At 41.3% G+C, this 15,122-nt stretch overlaps 1 gene segment (V, D, J or C); it reads left to right on the top strand.

Annotated features, from left to right (window-relative positions):
• The first annotated feature begins 620 nt into the window (after positions 1-620).
• LOC141281966 (immunoglobulin heavy variable 3-21-like) lies at positions 621-1,628 on the top strand. The segment is given in 2 exon segments: positions 621-693; positions 1,315-1,628. Coding segments are annotated over 2 exon segments (387 nt in total).
• Positions 1,629-15,122: the final 13,494 nt, after the last annotated feature.

Genomic DNA, 15,122 nt, shown 5'->3' with positions numbered 1-15,122 from the left:
AGAATTCATTAGATGCAACCCTTTTGGACCATGCCTCTGGCGCACCAAGGGCCTCATTTATAAAATGCTGCGTAGAAACCATCCTACATTTGATCTTACGATCATTTATCACAAATGTGTATGTGTGATTCACAAACCGAACTTACGCACAGAAAATATGCGTACCCCTTTCTTTCATATGTGAAATTTGATTGATGATCTTGAACTTGTGCGCAGCCGAGCAGTTTCAGATCTCCGCTTTTAAACGATGCATAATAAATGTAATTGACGTATAAAAGAGCACATATCAATGTTTAAATCCTTTACGAGCATCAAGACAGACTTATATTTCCAAAAACTTGCAGCAAAAGTGCGTACGTCTCCTCAGACCCTGACGTGGCGCTAAGCACTTTTCCACGTCAAAGACAGTTTGCACTTTACGATCAAATCTGTGCGTATGCACGCTTTATAAATGAAGCCCCAGTTGCTCTTTCCATCGTTAAACTAACAGAAGAGGACATGAACATGCCCTAAGTGCACCTACGCCATACGCTTCAGACCATGCGTTTACATAGTTAAAATAGAGCCCAAGGTTTTAATTGGTCAATGGCGCAATCATTTTTAGTTGCCTCAAAATAGCAATGCACCAACAATCGTATATAAACACGCCTCGTTCTCAGACCAGCACACCCATGGGCAAACTGATGGGTGCAAGTGCATTTGCTTCTCAAACAATGTGCTCCTGAATGTGAAAATCATAACTGCGTCAGGCTGAAACTAGCATAAAAAACACTTGATTCGTGCCTGGAGTCACATGCGCCTGTATGATGGGCCCTAAATTTTTCAACATGTTAAAGGCTGGTGATCTGATGAATTAATGTGCTAAACGTTTTCTTTTCACTTTGTGCTCTGCTTTGGTATTTAGGCAACATGTTTTACATAAATGCAGATGATAAACCCTCTTGTTATGGGAAGCCATATTTTCCACAGACATCTGTTTCTATCTGTGTCTGAGTAATAAAAGTGATGCCTCAGTTGTTGTGTGTGTTTATAAAAAACAATTAGCTCATGCAGATGGGAGGAGAGATAAATGCAAAACTGGGATGTTTTTTCTTCATAAACCACAAAAGTCGATTTGTGTTTGCGCTTACTGACTTGTGGTTACTGGTTTGAACAATCAACAATGACAACAACAATAAAGGCACTCTTGCTAACATTACTTTTACATGGTCAGTAAGAATATATTATTTATATTTGCTTTTTTTTAAAAAATAATTGTTTTAATTCTGTTTATCTGTTTACTTTTATTTTAATTCTTTTTATCTTTTCAAACAGATATTAATTGTCAAACCTTCACTCAGTCTCAAGCTGTGGTTAAAAGACCTGATGAATCTTTTAAACTGATCTGCACCGCCTCTGGATTTACATTCAGCAGCAATGCTGTAGCTGTGGTTCGACAGGCTCCTGGTAAAGGACTGGAGTGGATTGCATTCATCCATACAGGCAGTTCTCATATCTACTATTCCCAGTCAGTTCAGGGAAGATTCACAGTGACCAGAGACGACTCCAGCAGTCAACTGTATCTACAGATGAACAGTCTAAAGGCTGAAGACACAGCTGTGTATTACTGTGCCAGAGAGTCACTGTGAATCAGTCCAGTATCAGTATAATACAAAAACAGTTCCTCATTCATGTTTGATAGTTACTGCTAAACAAATACATTTAATGCATATAGTATATTATATATAGGCTATTGTTATATGCTTCAAATCCAATTAATATTACAGATGACATACAATGTTTAGTTGTTTAAAATGTTTGTCATCATTATTATTGTCACTACCAGCTGAAAAAGCCATAATTAATCTAACGTCAGTCCACAGATATATTGTTTTATCCAACATTTTTAAATGTCAAACATCACATATGCATTTAATTAAAATTTCACTCCATTTATAAATGCATCTCAATGTAAAACAAGTAATACTGTCTTCTCAAATTATCTTATCTAAAATGCCATCATCTCTCTAACAACAACAGATAAAAAAGAAAATAAATTAAAGCAAAAGTACTTGTGAAACGTTTTATGGCTGTATGCAAATTCAGCACCTGCTCTTTGTACAAAAGTGAAGTCTGTGGATCTGTAGGAGAAAGACGAATTCAGCTTAATACCAAACATGATCTTCTCATCGGCTCTACTACTGCTGGCAGCAGCTGATTCCTGTAAGCTTTACTTACGCTTTTATAACACTAACATAAGATTAATTTCATAACTGTGTATTAATTATTATCAATAACACATTCATTCATTAATTGTTATCCTCAGGTGGGGTTTTCTGTGTTGAGCTCACTCAACCTCCAGCTATGGTTGTTAAACCTCAAGAATCTTTCTCCATCTCCTGTACGATTTCAGTATCAAGCTACTGCATTAACTGGATAAGACAACCAGCTGGAAAAGCACTGGAGTGGCTTGGATATCTTTGTAGTAGTGGTGGCAATGATATAAAAGATTCAATTAAAAAACAAGATCAGTTTTACACAGGAAACTTCAAAAAACACAGTGTTTTTACAAGGAAGAAATGTTCAGCCTGAGGACACAGCTGTGTATTACTGTGCAGTGAATCACAGTGACAAAACAAACCACAGCTCAGTGCAAAAACATCTCATGATCACCTATCACTCTGTCTATCTGTTTATTCACACATACATCCCACATGCTTATTTATTACATTTGGAGAAATGTATCTAAAGGACATTTTACAAAAAAGGTCCATTGGCTTTTTTAGCAAGTACTGTATGACAAACTTAAACACTGAAAGAAATTCCCATTTCCATGTCTCCCCATCAAATTTTCCCTCCAAGCAGATGATCCCACATTACACTCCAAGCATTTTGGGTTGAAACAACCCAGCATGGGTTAAATTACAACCCAGCGTCGCTTTTTGACCCAACACTGGGTTGAAAATAACACAGAGTGTAGCTGCACGAATCTCAGACTGCCCTTCAGACATCTCTACATGGATGAAAGAAATCACCTGCAACTTAATTTGGCAAAGACTGAATTTCACATTTCCCCAGCCACTCTGTCAGGAGCAATGGTTTTCTTAAAGCTTTTTTTGCTTTTGGTAGCTGTAAACAGTAAGTTTTTTTTTACAGTATGTTGCATGCTCAACGATAGCAGCCCAAAGGAAGAAAAGAGACAGAGCATATTCAACTTTCCCTTATCTTTTCCCTGACCATGTGAATAAACCCTTCTTGATACAGTCAAATTGACCAGTCAGAAAACCATCTTAAACCACCACTGCATGAATAAACAACTCTCTTTGATCACCTAAGTGAGCACAATAATGCAAACAGTGGCGGAGCTAGACTTTTAAAACAGGGGTGGCAAAGGGGTGGCGAGGTATTATTTTGGGGGGTCAATATACAAAGTGTTCAAGTACACTGTATATAGATTAAATTAAAGTTGTTTATTTTCCAAAATGTACACAATTATATATGTATTAAGTATACAGCAAAAATAGAACAACTGGGATCTGTTTGGACCTGATCTGCACCTGACTTTTGCTTCTTTAGAAAGAAGTTGGTAATATCGTCCCTATAGTTACACACCTCATGAAGAAACCAACATTTTGAACAATTTGCTTGTTATTGTTTACCATAAGTACACCGTTACTAATAATACAAATATTAAAATAATACACTACGACAAAATCTGAGTATATTGAGGTCTAGCCTATTTGACAACACAAGGAAAATTGCTTACAGACATCTAGACATGTTATGTTAAGGGAGGAGGGAACTAGTTTCCGTTAACTTTAATGTACTTATGTAAATAGACTTCTGTCCCTCACATTAAGCTATGGAATGGCTTCAGATGACTTTGTGAAATTATAATCCAACCCTCTCAGACCCAAGTCACCCAAACTGACGTTTAAAAAGCGTGAGGCGCCGAAAAGCGCGCTGTTTACAACCCTGTTCTATATCCACGGTCGTTTTATTAAGTTCAATATGCTGCATTACACGTGACAATATGAATAAGCCTACTCGATTGTTGCTGAACATTTGCTAACGACAAGTTTTTTATTGTTTTAAGCATCTTCACGCAGGCGTGACAGTATTAGTCAGTTTCACAAGACTAGTAATGCTCATTGAAGTATTAATGCTAAGCACTACAGTGCAATGTCTTCCTTACTTCCCGTTAAAACAGTACTTCGTTTAATTTAATACCAATAAAAGCCGTACATACCAGCAAAACGCTCTTCATCGATCATGTGCGTGTTGGCGCGTTATGTTTTGGAGTACGAAGGAGCTGCGTGTCACTCAGCTTAACCAATAGGCTTGTTCGACGTCATGCGGCGCCGCGAGAATAGACAGCTGCATTACGTCAAAGTACCGCGAGAGTGATTCGCGAAATCATACGGAGGAGTTTGCTTTTAAATCGCTCTCGCGGAACTTTGACATCATCCGGCAGTCGGTTCTTGCGGCGCCGCATGAAGTCGAACAAGCGTAATGAAAAGATAGCAGCAACACCACGCTTGTACGTGCTGCGTAGGATGCATTCACGTCCGCTGGGAGATTTGAGAAATGTTCGTTAAAATCAAACAAAGTAATGTTTTCAGCGGGGTGGCAACAGGGGTGGCAAGGACTTCGTCTGGGGTGGCAATTGCCACCCCAAATAGCCCTCTGGCTCCGCCACTGAATGCAAATAGGGAAACGATATGGGAAAGTTGAATGTGCTCTGTCTATTTTCTTCCTTTGGGCTGCTCTCTTTGAGCTCTGGGGATCTGCCCATCACGCCAAGCGTCCTGTCGCCTCTCTTTCTTCTTCACTTTTGTTCTTTTTTTTTCACCATCACTTATTGTATGGAAATGTATTGTACGTGTTTTACATAATTTACTATTTCATGCATAAAGTGGAACCATTTTAAGTGTAAACTATTTTGCCTTTATTATACAGTCTTGTTCAAAATAATAGCAGTACAATGTGACTAACCAGAATAATCAAGGTTTTTAGTATATTTTTTATTGCTACGTGGCAAACAAGTTACCAGTAGGTTCAGTAGATTCTCAGAAAACAAATGAGACCCAGCATTCATGATATGCACGCTCTTAAGGCTGTGCAATTGGGCAATTAGTTGAAAGGGGTGTGTTCAAAAAAATAGCAGTGTGGCATTCAATCACTGAGGTCATCAATTTTGTGAAGAAACAGGTGTGAATCAGGTGGCCCCTATTTAAGAATGAAGCCAACACTTGTTGAACATGCATTTGAAAGCTGAGGAAAATGGGTCGTTCAAGACATTGTTCAGAAGAACAGCGTACTTTGATTAAAAAGTTGATTGGAGAGGGGAAAACTTATAAAGAGGTGCAAAATGATAGGCTGTTCAGCTAAAATGATCTCCAATGCCTTAAAATGGAAAGCAAAACCAGAGAGACGTGGAAGAAAACGGAAGACAACCATCAAAATGGATAGAAGAATAACCAGAATGGCAAAGGTCAGCCAAAGATCACCTCCAGGATGATCAAAGACAGTCTGGAGTTACCTGTAAGTACTGTGACAGTTAGAAGACGTCTGTGTGAAGCTAATCTATTTTCAAGAATCCCCCGCAAAGTCCCTCTGTTAAAAAAAAAGGCATGTGCAGAAGAGGTTACAATTTGCCAAAGAACACGTCAACTGGCCTAAAGAGAAATGGAGGAACATTTTGTGGACTGATGAGAGTAAAATTTTCCTTTTGGGTCCAAGGGCCACAGGCAGTTTGTGAGACGACCCCCAAACTCTGAATTCAAGCCACAGTACACAGTGAAGCATGGAGGTGCAAGCATCATGATATGGGCATGTTTCTCCTACTATGGTGTTGGGCCTATTTATCGCATACCAGGGATCATGGATCAGTTTGCATATGTTAAAATACTTGAAGAGGTCATGTTGCCCTATGCTGAAGAGGACATGCCCTTGAAATGGTTGTTTCAACAAGACAATGACCCAAAACACACTAGTAAACGGGCAAAGTCTTGGTTCCAAACCAACAAAATTAATGTTATGGAGTGGCCAGCCCAATCTCCAGACCTTAATCCAATTGAGAACTTGTGGGGTGATATCAAAAATGCTGTTTCTGAAGCAAAACCAAGAAATGTAAATGAATTGTGGAATGTTGTTAAAGAATCATGGAGTGGAATAACAGCTGAGAGGTGCCACAAGTTGGTTGACTCCATGCCACACAGATGTCAAGCAGTTTTAAAAAACTGTGGTCATACAACTAAATATTAGTTTAGTGATTCACAGGATTGCTAAATCCCAGAAAAAAAAATGTTTGTACAAAATAGTTTTGAGTTTGTACAGTCAAAGGTAGACACTGCTATTTTTTTGAACACACCCCTTTCAACTAATTGCCCAATTGCACAGCCTTAAGAGCGTGCATATCATGAATGCTGGGTCTTGTTTGTTTTCTGAGAATCTACTGAACCTACTGGTAACTTGTTTGCCACGTAGCAATAAAAAATATACTAAAAACCTTGATTATTCTGGTTAGTCACATTGTACTGCTATTATTTTGAACAAGACTGTACATATGATGTGAAAAACAAGAAGGGCATAGCTATATATGAATTTAACGTGAAAAGCGCGGTTGTTGCGGTTACTTGTCATCCATGCGGTTAAGCTTCTCAGTAAGGATTGTGGTTACTGCGACAGCCCTAATAGCATCTAGATTTTTTCCATTTCAAACAAAAGAGCTAAAAAAAAAAACAAAAATTATGATTTTTTTAGAAGCCATTGTGAGCCAATAAATCCGTAAATGCTAACAAATGGTGTCCGGATGTTACAGACCTGTAGTGTGCCTCTGCTCATTGGCTACATAACACTTCCCTACTATTCGACTATGAGGTTCATAGTCGAATCAGACCTCTCCAAATCGATTCGTCGAATCCTCGACTATAAAAAGTCAGCCATAAACTAAACGATTTTATTTTGTATTAATTTGGATTATATACCCTGTAAAAAATAAATTGTTGGCTCAATGAATTATTTTTTAGTAACTAGTTCCACAGAAATTTTACGTTCACTCAATTTCTGACTCCAAAGTGTTACCTGGATTGATGTTTTTTAGCTGGCCCAATTTTGACTCAAATATAAAAAAGTATGTTTGCTTAACTAGCTTTATAGCTCATTCAACTAAAATGTTTTAATCAGTTGAATCTTTAAAAACTTACAGCATAGACTCTGTCCATTAAATTTTAAGTATTTACTCAATGTTTTATGTGTTACTTCAATTAATATTTATTCTTTGGGAATACTTAATAAACTTTTTAAAATTATTTATCAAATAATTTATGCTGGTGTTGTTAACAAATTATTAACTTCAGTCACATAAAAACAAAAGCTTTATTCACTTATCATACAGACTGAACATACAGAATTAAGTCTTCTCTAAATAGAGGGCATAAAACAGTCCAAAAGCACTCCATAGTCAGTCAGAACATCTCCAGGGCCATTTAACTTCTTTCGCCATGCTCTGGTCTGCCTCTCCACATCATCACCGCTCTGGTTTGATAAACAGAGGAATATAAATACACACACACATACATAAATAGATGTTTAATATTATAAAGCTTGACAGTGAAAGACTTTATACCCTAAAATTGCCAAATATCCCTCAGACATCACACGTAATTGAATTAAACACTATTGGGCGGTTTTCTCGGACAGGGCTTATCACTGACTAAAATACTGACATCTCTTAACATATGAGTGCTATTGTTTTGTCTCAAAATGCATGCCAGTATTGTATTTTATAAGGTTTGTTTGTAAAAAATGTCCCAATTATAATTAAGACGGAGTCCTAAACCCTGTCCGGATAACCTTAACTAAAATAGCTCCACTTTAACTCGGACACATAACATAACACACCTTTATATAACTTATATCTTTACAAAAACGTCGAGTATTTGCGTATTTGCCAATTAATATAGTCTAAAATTAACATTTATTTACAAACACTTACCTGACGTGAACTTGAGGAAACGGCTGATGACTTGTGTCCTTGTGTAAAACAGTGAGTGATTCCGGCTGTTAGGTGCGGATTGATCTCAGATGAAATGACCTGTGATACAGATCCTTCCGAGTTAAGACATTTTAAATTAAAAACTCACGCACATACTGTACATACACACTCGCGCGCGCGCACACGGGATTGTAATGATATTGGGACTATTTCTCCACCCGCTCATTCAGCTCTGAAGTTCAAATTCGCATGCAGTCCGGTTATAACAAATGTAAAAGATATGAAACATCACTCAACAGCAATATCAATTAAGTGCAATCCTAAAATATGATTTAAAACATAACGCTTTCATTGTTAAGTATGAGAAATTAAAATGAATTAAATCACGTTTAAACGCCACAGAGATATCAGAGTCAGCAGTCGATTTCTGATGCGCTTGCCGAGGCGAGGCTGCGCTGGGCGGGGTGTGAGCGCTTAAGCGCCGGTGAATTTCTGGAGCTCATATGGAGCTAATCTCCGTCCGAAAGTGTCAGAGCACACGTTTAAATAGATGCTATCTTTATTAACCGACCGCATATTTAAACTTTAAGCACATACATTCACGCCTGAACAACTCTTACAATTACATTTTGTGACCAAATAACAGTAATATTAGGAGCATTTTGCTGTCAGAAAACATAGCTGTCATAACTTCACATATTTACCTGATTTGTCTTAATTAGTTCAGTCAACATTAGCCATTCTGAATGTTGACTGGATTTGAAAATAACCATTCATTTAATGTTTTAAACACAGATTTATCTAGACTTAAAATAATGTGTCTTCTCAACTAGCTCAAACAAAAAAATTGGTTCAACTTATATATTTTTGTCTGTCCAACATTTCATTAATTGGATTTTTTACAGTGTGTGCCTGTAACCATTACATATTTTCATTACATATTAAAGTCAAAAGGCACTAGATTAACCACAGAGTAAACGTTCACACTCCATGGTCTTAAAGAGTTTCGTTTAGAAAATATAGGTACAACCCTAACATAAAACTAACAGAAAAAACACTTGCATAGTGCCTGGCGTCACATGGGTTGGGTGAATGTGGCCCTTAATCTTTCAACATTTTTAAGGCTGATAATGGCTGCATAATGTTTTTAAAACATTGTATTTTATTTTGTGCTCTGCTATTTTTAAATAAGTAAGAAGGCACCATGTTTAAATAAATGCAGATAATAAACACTCTTCTTATCACTGTATGTAAAGCCATATTTTCCACAGAAATGTGTTTCTATCTGTGTCTGAGTAATGAAAGTGATGCCTCACTTGGTGTGTTTATAAAAGACAATTAGCTCATGCAGATGGGAGGAGAAATAAATGCAAAACTGGGTTGTATTTTCTTCATAAGCCACAAAAGATGTTGATTTGTGTTTGCGCTTACTGACTATCAACAATGACAGCAATAATAAAGGCATTCTTGCTAACATTACTTTTACATGGTCAGTAAGAATTTGTTGAGCAATTTGATTAATAAAACTATTTTTGCTTTGCATTTATTTATATTTGCTTTGAAATTGCAATATTTTAATGTGTTTATCTGCTTATTTATTTTAATTCTGTTTTAATTCTTATTATCTTTTCAAACAGAGATTGATTGTCAAACCTTCACTCAGTCTCAAGCTGTGGTTAAAAGACCTGATGAATCTTTTAAACTGATCTGCACCGCCTCAGGATTTACATTCAGCAGCTACTGGGCAGCTGTGGTTAGACAGGCTCCTGGTAAAGGACTGGAATGGGTTGCAACTATTGGTACATCCAGCTCTCCAATCTCTTATTCCCAGTCAGTTCAGGGAAGATTCACAGTGACCAGAGACGACTCCAGCAGTCAACTGTATCTACAGATGAACAGTCTAAAGACTGAAGACACAGCTGTGTATTACTGTACCAGAGAGTCACTGTGAATGAGTTTAAGGTCAAAGCAATACAAAAACCACTTCCTCATTTCAGAATAAAAATGCTGAAATACTATTTGAATAGCAATAAAATTATTGGAAAACTAACTATATTTAATCTTTCACTTTTGGACTTCAGAGCTTGTGTCTGTTTTTAATTAAACTTTTATAGTCACTATGAGCTAAACATTTTCAATGCTTGATCTTCATTCTCCATATACTGCTATATTTCCATGGGGTGGCACTCTTGTCAAATAGTTGAAATTTTGGCTCTCTGAAGAGTCTCTGCGAACAGTGGCGGAGCTAGACTTTTAAAACTGGAGTGGCAAGGTATCATTTTGGGGGGTCAATATACAGTGTGTTAAATTACACTAAAAATAAATTATTTTCCACAAAATGTATATTGATTAAATTAAAGTTGTTTATTTTCCTAAATGTATACAATTATAGCCTATATGTATTAAGTGTACAACAAAAATAAAACAACTGGGATCTGTTTGGCCCTGATTTGCACCTGACTTTTGCTTCTTTAGAAAGAAGTTGGTAATATTGCTTTTTCTCTTCATTCTGCTCTCTCTAAATGAAAACTTGGTTACATGCCTCATGAAGAAACCAAAATTTGTAACAATTTGCTTGTTTTTATTTACCATAAGTACACCGTTACTAATAATACACATACTAAAGTAATACATTACGACAAGATCTGAGTATATTGAGGTCTAGCCTATTTGACAACACAAGGAAAATTGCTTAAAGACATCTAGACATGTTATGTTAAGGGAGGAGGGAACGAGTTTCCGTAAACTTTAATGTAATGATGTAAATAGACTTCTGTCCCTCACATTAACTTAATGTAAGGGATGCACCGGTTGACCGGCCAGAGATCTTATAAGCTATGGAATGGCTTCAGATGACTTTGTGAAATTATAATCCAACCCTCTCAGACCCAAGTCACCCAAACTGACGTGAAAAAAGCGCGAGGCACCGAAAAGCGCGCTGTTACATCCCTGTACTATCTCCACAGTGGTTTTATTAAGTTCAATATGCTGCATTACATGTGCCAATATGAATAAGCCTACCTAATGTCTGTGATTGTTGCTGAACATTTGCTAACGACATGTTTTTTATCACACAGGCGTGACAGTATTAGTCAGTTTCACAAGACTAGTAATGCTCATTGAAGTATTAATGCTAAGCACTACAGTGCAACGTCTCCCTTACTTCCCATTAAAACAGTACAATGTTTATTTTAATACCAATAAAAGCCGTACATACCAGCAAAACGTTCTTCATTGATCCTGTGTGTGCTGCCGCATTATGTTTTGGAGCACAAAGGAGCTGCGTGTCAGCTTAACCAAAAGGCTTGTTCGACTTCAAGCGGCGCCTCAATAATCGACAGCCGGATTACGTCAAAGTACCGCGAGAGCGATTCGCAAAATCATACGGAGGAGTTTGCTTTTAAGTCGCTCTCGTGGAACTTTGATGTCACCGGCTGTCGGTTCTTGCGGCGCCACATGAAGTCGAACAAGCAAGTGTAGCAGCGCATTCACGTCCGCAGGGAGATTTGAGAAATTTTCGTAAAAATCAAACAGTGTAATGTTTTCAGCGGGGTGGCAACAGGGGTGGCAAGGACTTTATTTGGGGTGGCAAAACAAGTCCTCTGGCTCCGCCACTGTCTGCAAATTAATTTTGACTTTCTTGAGCAAAAATGTTTACAGTTTACAGTGACTTTTCAATCTGCATATTTAAATAAAATGTCTAAAAAAACCATCTTAAAGGGATAGTTCGGCCAAAAACGATATTAAACCCATGATTTACTCACCCCCAAGCTGTCCGAGTTGCATATGTCCATCGTTTTTCAGACAAACACATTTTCGGATATTTTAGAAAATATTTTATATCTTTCAGTTGATTAAATGTAATGTTACGGGGTCCAGCAATAGCCCACGACCTTCAAGTACAAAAAAAGTGCGTCCATCCTTCACAAATTAAATCCAAACGGCTCCAGGATGATAAACAAAGGTCTTCTGTGGGTAATCCGTGCGGTGTTGTTGTAGAAATATCCATATTTAAAATGTTATTAACGTTATAAACTACCTTCCGGTAGCGCCGCCATCTTAGAGTGATGCGCATTCAGGATGAGAGCTTACGCAGCGTACAGAGTTTCTCTGCTGCTGCTCTGTGCCCCCGCCCTCCGAATTTGTCATACGTCACTAAGAAAAGTGCGTACACTACGCTAATACTCTCTCCTGAGTCTAAGATGGCGGCGCTACCGGAAGGTAGTTTATAACGTTAATAACATTTTAAATATGGATATTTCTACAACAACACCGCACGGATTACCCACAGAAGACCTTTGTTTATCATCCTGGAGCCGTTTGGATTTAATTTGTGAAGGATGGACGCACTTTTTTTGGACTTGAAGGTCGTGGACTATTGCTGGACCCCGTAACATTACATTTAATCAACTGATAGATATAAAATATTTTCTAAAATATCCGAAAATGTGTTTGTCTGAAAAACGATGGACATATGCAACTCGGACAGCTTGGGGGTGAGTAAATCATGGGTTTAATATCGTTTTTGGCCGAACTATCCCTTTAAGACACTTTAGAGTGTCTGTTCCCTTTCAGTCGGTCACTACGACGTCACGTCGTGACCGACGAATTGGGAACTCGCTTAGAGAGACCAATCTGCTTCGAATACTACTAAAACGCCAATGAACTTGGCATTGAGATATTTGCATAATGCTGGCGCCGCCCCGCCAGGTGCGTATATAAGCAGCAGGTGCAAATAAGGAAATTAGCTTTTTATCGCTTCGAAAGCCGGCAGTATCTGCTACTGAGAAGCTACTCTACTCTGGTGGGATTCGATTGCTGAAGTTGGTTGGACTAGCAGTACCACAGCGGACGCTTCGCTTAATTCCACGACTCTACATCTTTATTTTGTTTTGAGTTTAGTGTGTGCGTTGCCTTCCTGTGCGCTCATCAACTAAGCATCTGAGTGAATTTCCCTAAAAGAGTGATACGAGAGAGCTTTGTGCCTTGTTAAAGGCAGCCACTCTCTCGTATATCCGGACATCAGCGTCCTTTTCAGGATGGCTTTTCGTCCGTGCGATCTTGGGTGCGGCAAATACATGGGTCCGAAGGACGGTCACGAGCGTTGTCTTTCGTGTTTGGGCATCGAGCACGCAGAGGCAGCGTTCGCTGGGGGTAAGTGTTCTCACTGCGAGAACATGTCCCTTGTGGATTTGCGCAGACGGTTGTCTTTCCTCCGGGAAAAACGCAACCCTCGTCATACGAGTGCTGAACGCCGCCACGGTGCGGCTGTGAAGCTCTCTAAGGACGACCTGCGCATCACTGTGCTGAGCCGAGCGGGGGATTCGTCCTCAGGCTCTCAGCCTCCTCATCCACAGCCGGTTGATGTGCCGATGGAGACTTCAGCGTCGTGTTCTACGATGTCTCTAGAATCCATCGTGCCGCCCTCCGGGTCCACCGACGCCGCAGCATCCGAGGGTGGGCCTCCTCCCCCTGACGTGGACCCCGACGCCCTTCCTCCCTCTGGTCGGGTTGGGACGCCGGAGTTCGATCCAGAGATGGTGGCCGTGCTCGCTCGAGCGGCGGAGACCGTAGGGTTAGAGTGGGTTCCCCCCCCTCAGCCCGAACCGTCCCGCCTGGATGATTGGTTCTTTGGAGCTGCCCGGGTTTCACAACCCTCTCCACCGGTGCCTTTCTTCCCCGAGGTGCACGAGGAGCTGACTAGAACCTGGAAGTCGCCGTTTTCCACGAGATTACGGCCGTTTCAGCCCTCCCCCCTCACCTCCCTCACCAGCGGAGCCGCTAAGGGTTATACGGGGATCCCTCCCGTGGAGCGTGCTGTCGCGATGCAGCTGTGTCCGGCACACGCTCCCTCTTGGAAGGACCGCCCAACCCTCCCCTCTCGTGCCTGCAGACAGTCCTCCGGTTTAACGGGCGCTGCCCACCAGGCATGTGGAGAGGCGGCCTCAGCCCTGCACGCAATGGCGTTGCTGCAGGTTCACCAAGCCAAAGCCTTGAGGGATCTGCACGAGGGAGGACACGACTCGCCTGTCCTTTCGGAGCTCCGGGCTGCCACTGACCTGGCTCTTCGCGCTACGAAGGTGACAGCGCAGGCGATTGGTCGTGCCATGTCCACGATGGTGGTCCAGGAACGCCACTTATGGCTATGTCTGGCTGACATGTCGGATGCGGAGAAGAATAAGTTCTTGGACGCTCCAGTGTCGCAGGCTGGCCTCTTCGGTGAGTCGGTGGAGTCTTTTGCCCAGCAGTTCTCCGCCGCCCAGAAGCAGACAGAGGCGATCGCACAGATCATGCCCCGGCGCAAGCGACCTGCATCTCGCCCTCCAGCGCCGGCGGGCCCGTCTGCTCCTCGCCGAGGGCGCCCTGCGGCGGCTGCCTCCGCCCCCCCCACTAGAACATCTTCCAGGCCACGGAAGGGGAACAGCCGTCGACAGCCCGCCCCGCCCGCCCCACCCGCTTCCCGTGGTAAACGGAAATCGAAGCGGCCCTGAGACGGGCGACCTGGATTTGGATGGGATCACTCTACGGGAGACGGTGATGGCATCGCTCCCTCCACCGGTAGAGGGCCGGGTGGAGAATCTTTGGTTTCGTTTTGTTTCTGTTCCGCCGGCTTCTCAGCCGGCACCCACAAAACCACAAAAAGAGTGCATTCCTATTCCTTCTCCAGGTCTCCAGAGGATCGAGAGAGATGTGAGCGGGCATTTACATGCTCTTCCTCCCTCTCCTCTATCGCCAGCGGGTGTTCTGAGGAGTTCCAGCTCTCCGCTGAGGAGACGGGACCACCAGCACCCTCCTCGGAGTCTGTGCTCTCCGCTGAGGAGACCAGACGACCGTCACCCTCAGCGGGCTCAGGTCAGTGTCACACACACACATACTGTAGATACTTATGCTGTCCCAGCAGACGTACCGGCAGTACCACCTGTCCCGCTCAGCCGCCCCACCGCGGGTACCCCGACAGTGCCGTTAATTCCCCTCGTACGGTCCCTGGGGGCGTGGCTTCAGCTTCCCAGCCCGTCTCGTTGGGTTTTACGCACTGTTCGCCTCGGTTACGAAATTCAATTCATCCGGCACACACCCAAATTCTCGGGCATTCGTTTCACCACGGTGAAAGCGTCCGATGCACACGTACTGCGTGCAGAGGTCG

The sequence above is a fragment of the Paramisgurnus dabryanus genome, chromosome 3 (genome assembly GCF_030506205.2).
Source record: "Paramisgurnus dabryanus chromosome 3, PD_genome_1.1, whole genome shotgun sequence".
NCBI classification, from domain to species: domain Eukaryota; kingdom Metazoa; phylum Chordata; class Actinopteri; order Cypriniformes; family Cobitidae; genus Paramisgurnus; species Paramisgurnus dabryanus.
The sequence above is the reverse complement of the archived record's forward strand: the minus strand, read 5'-3'. Positions and strand labels throughout refer to the sequence as shown.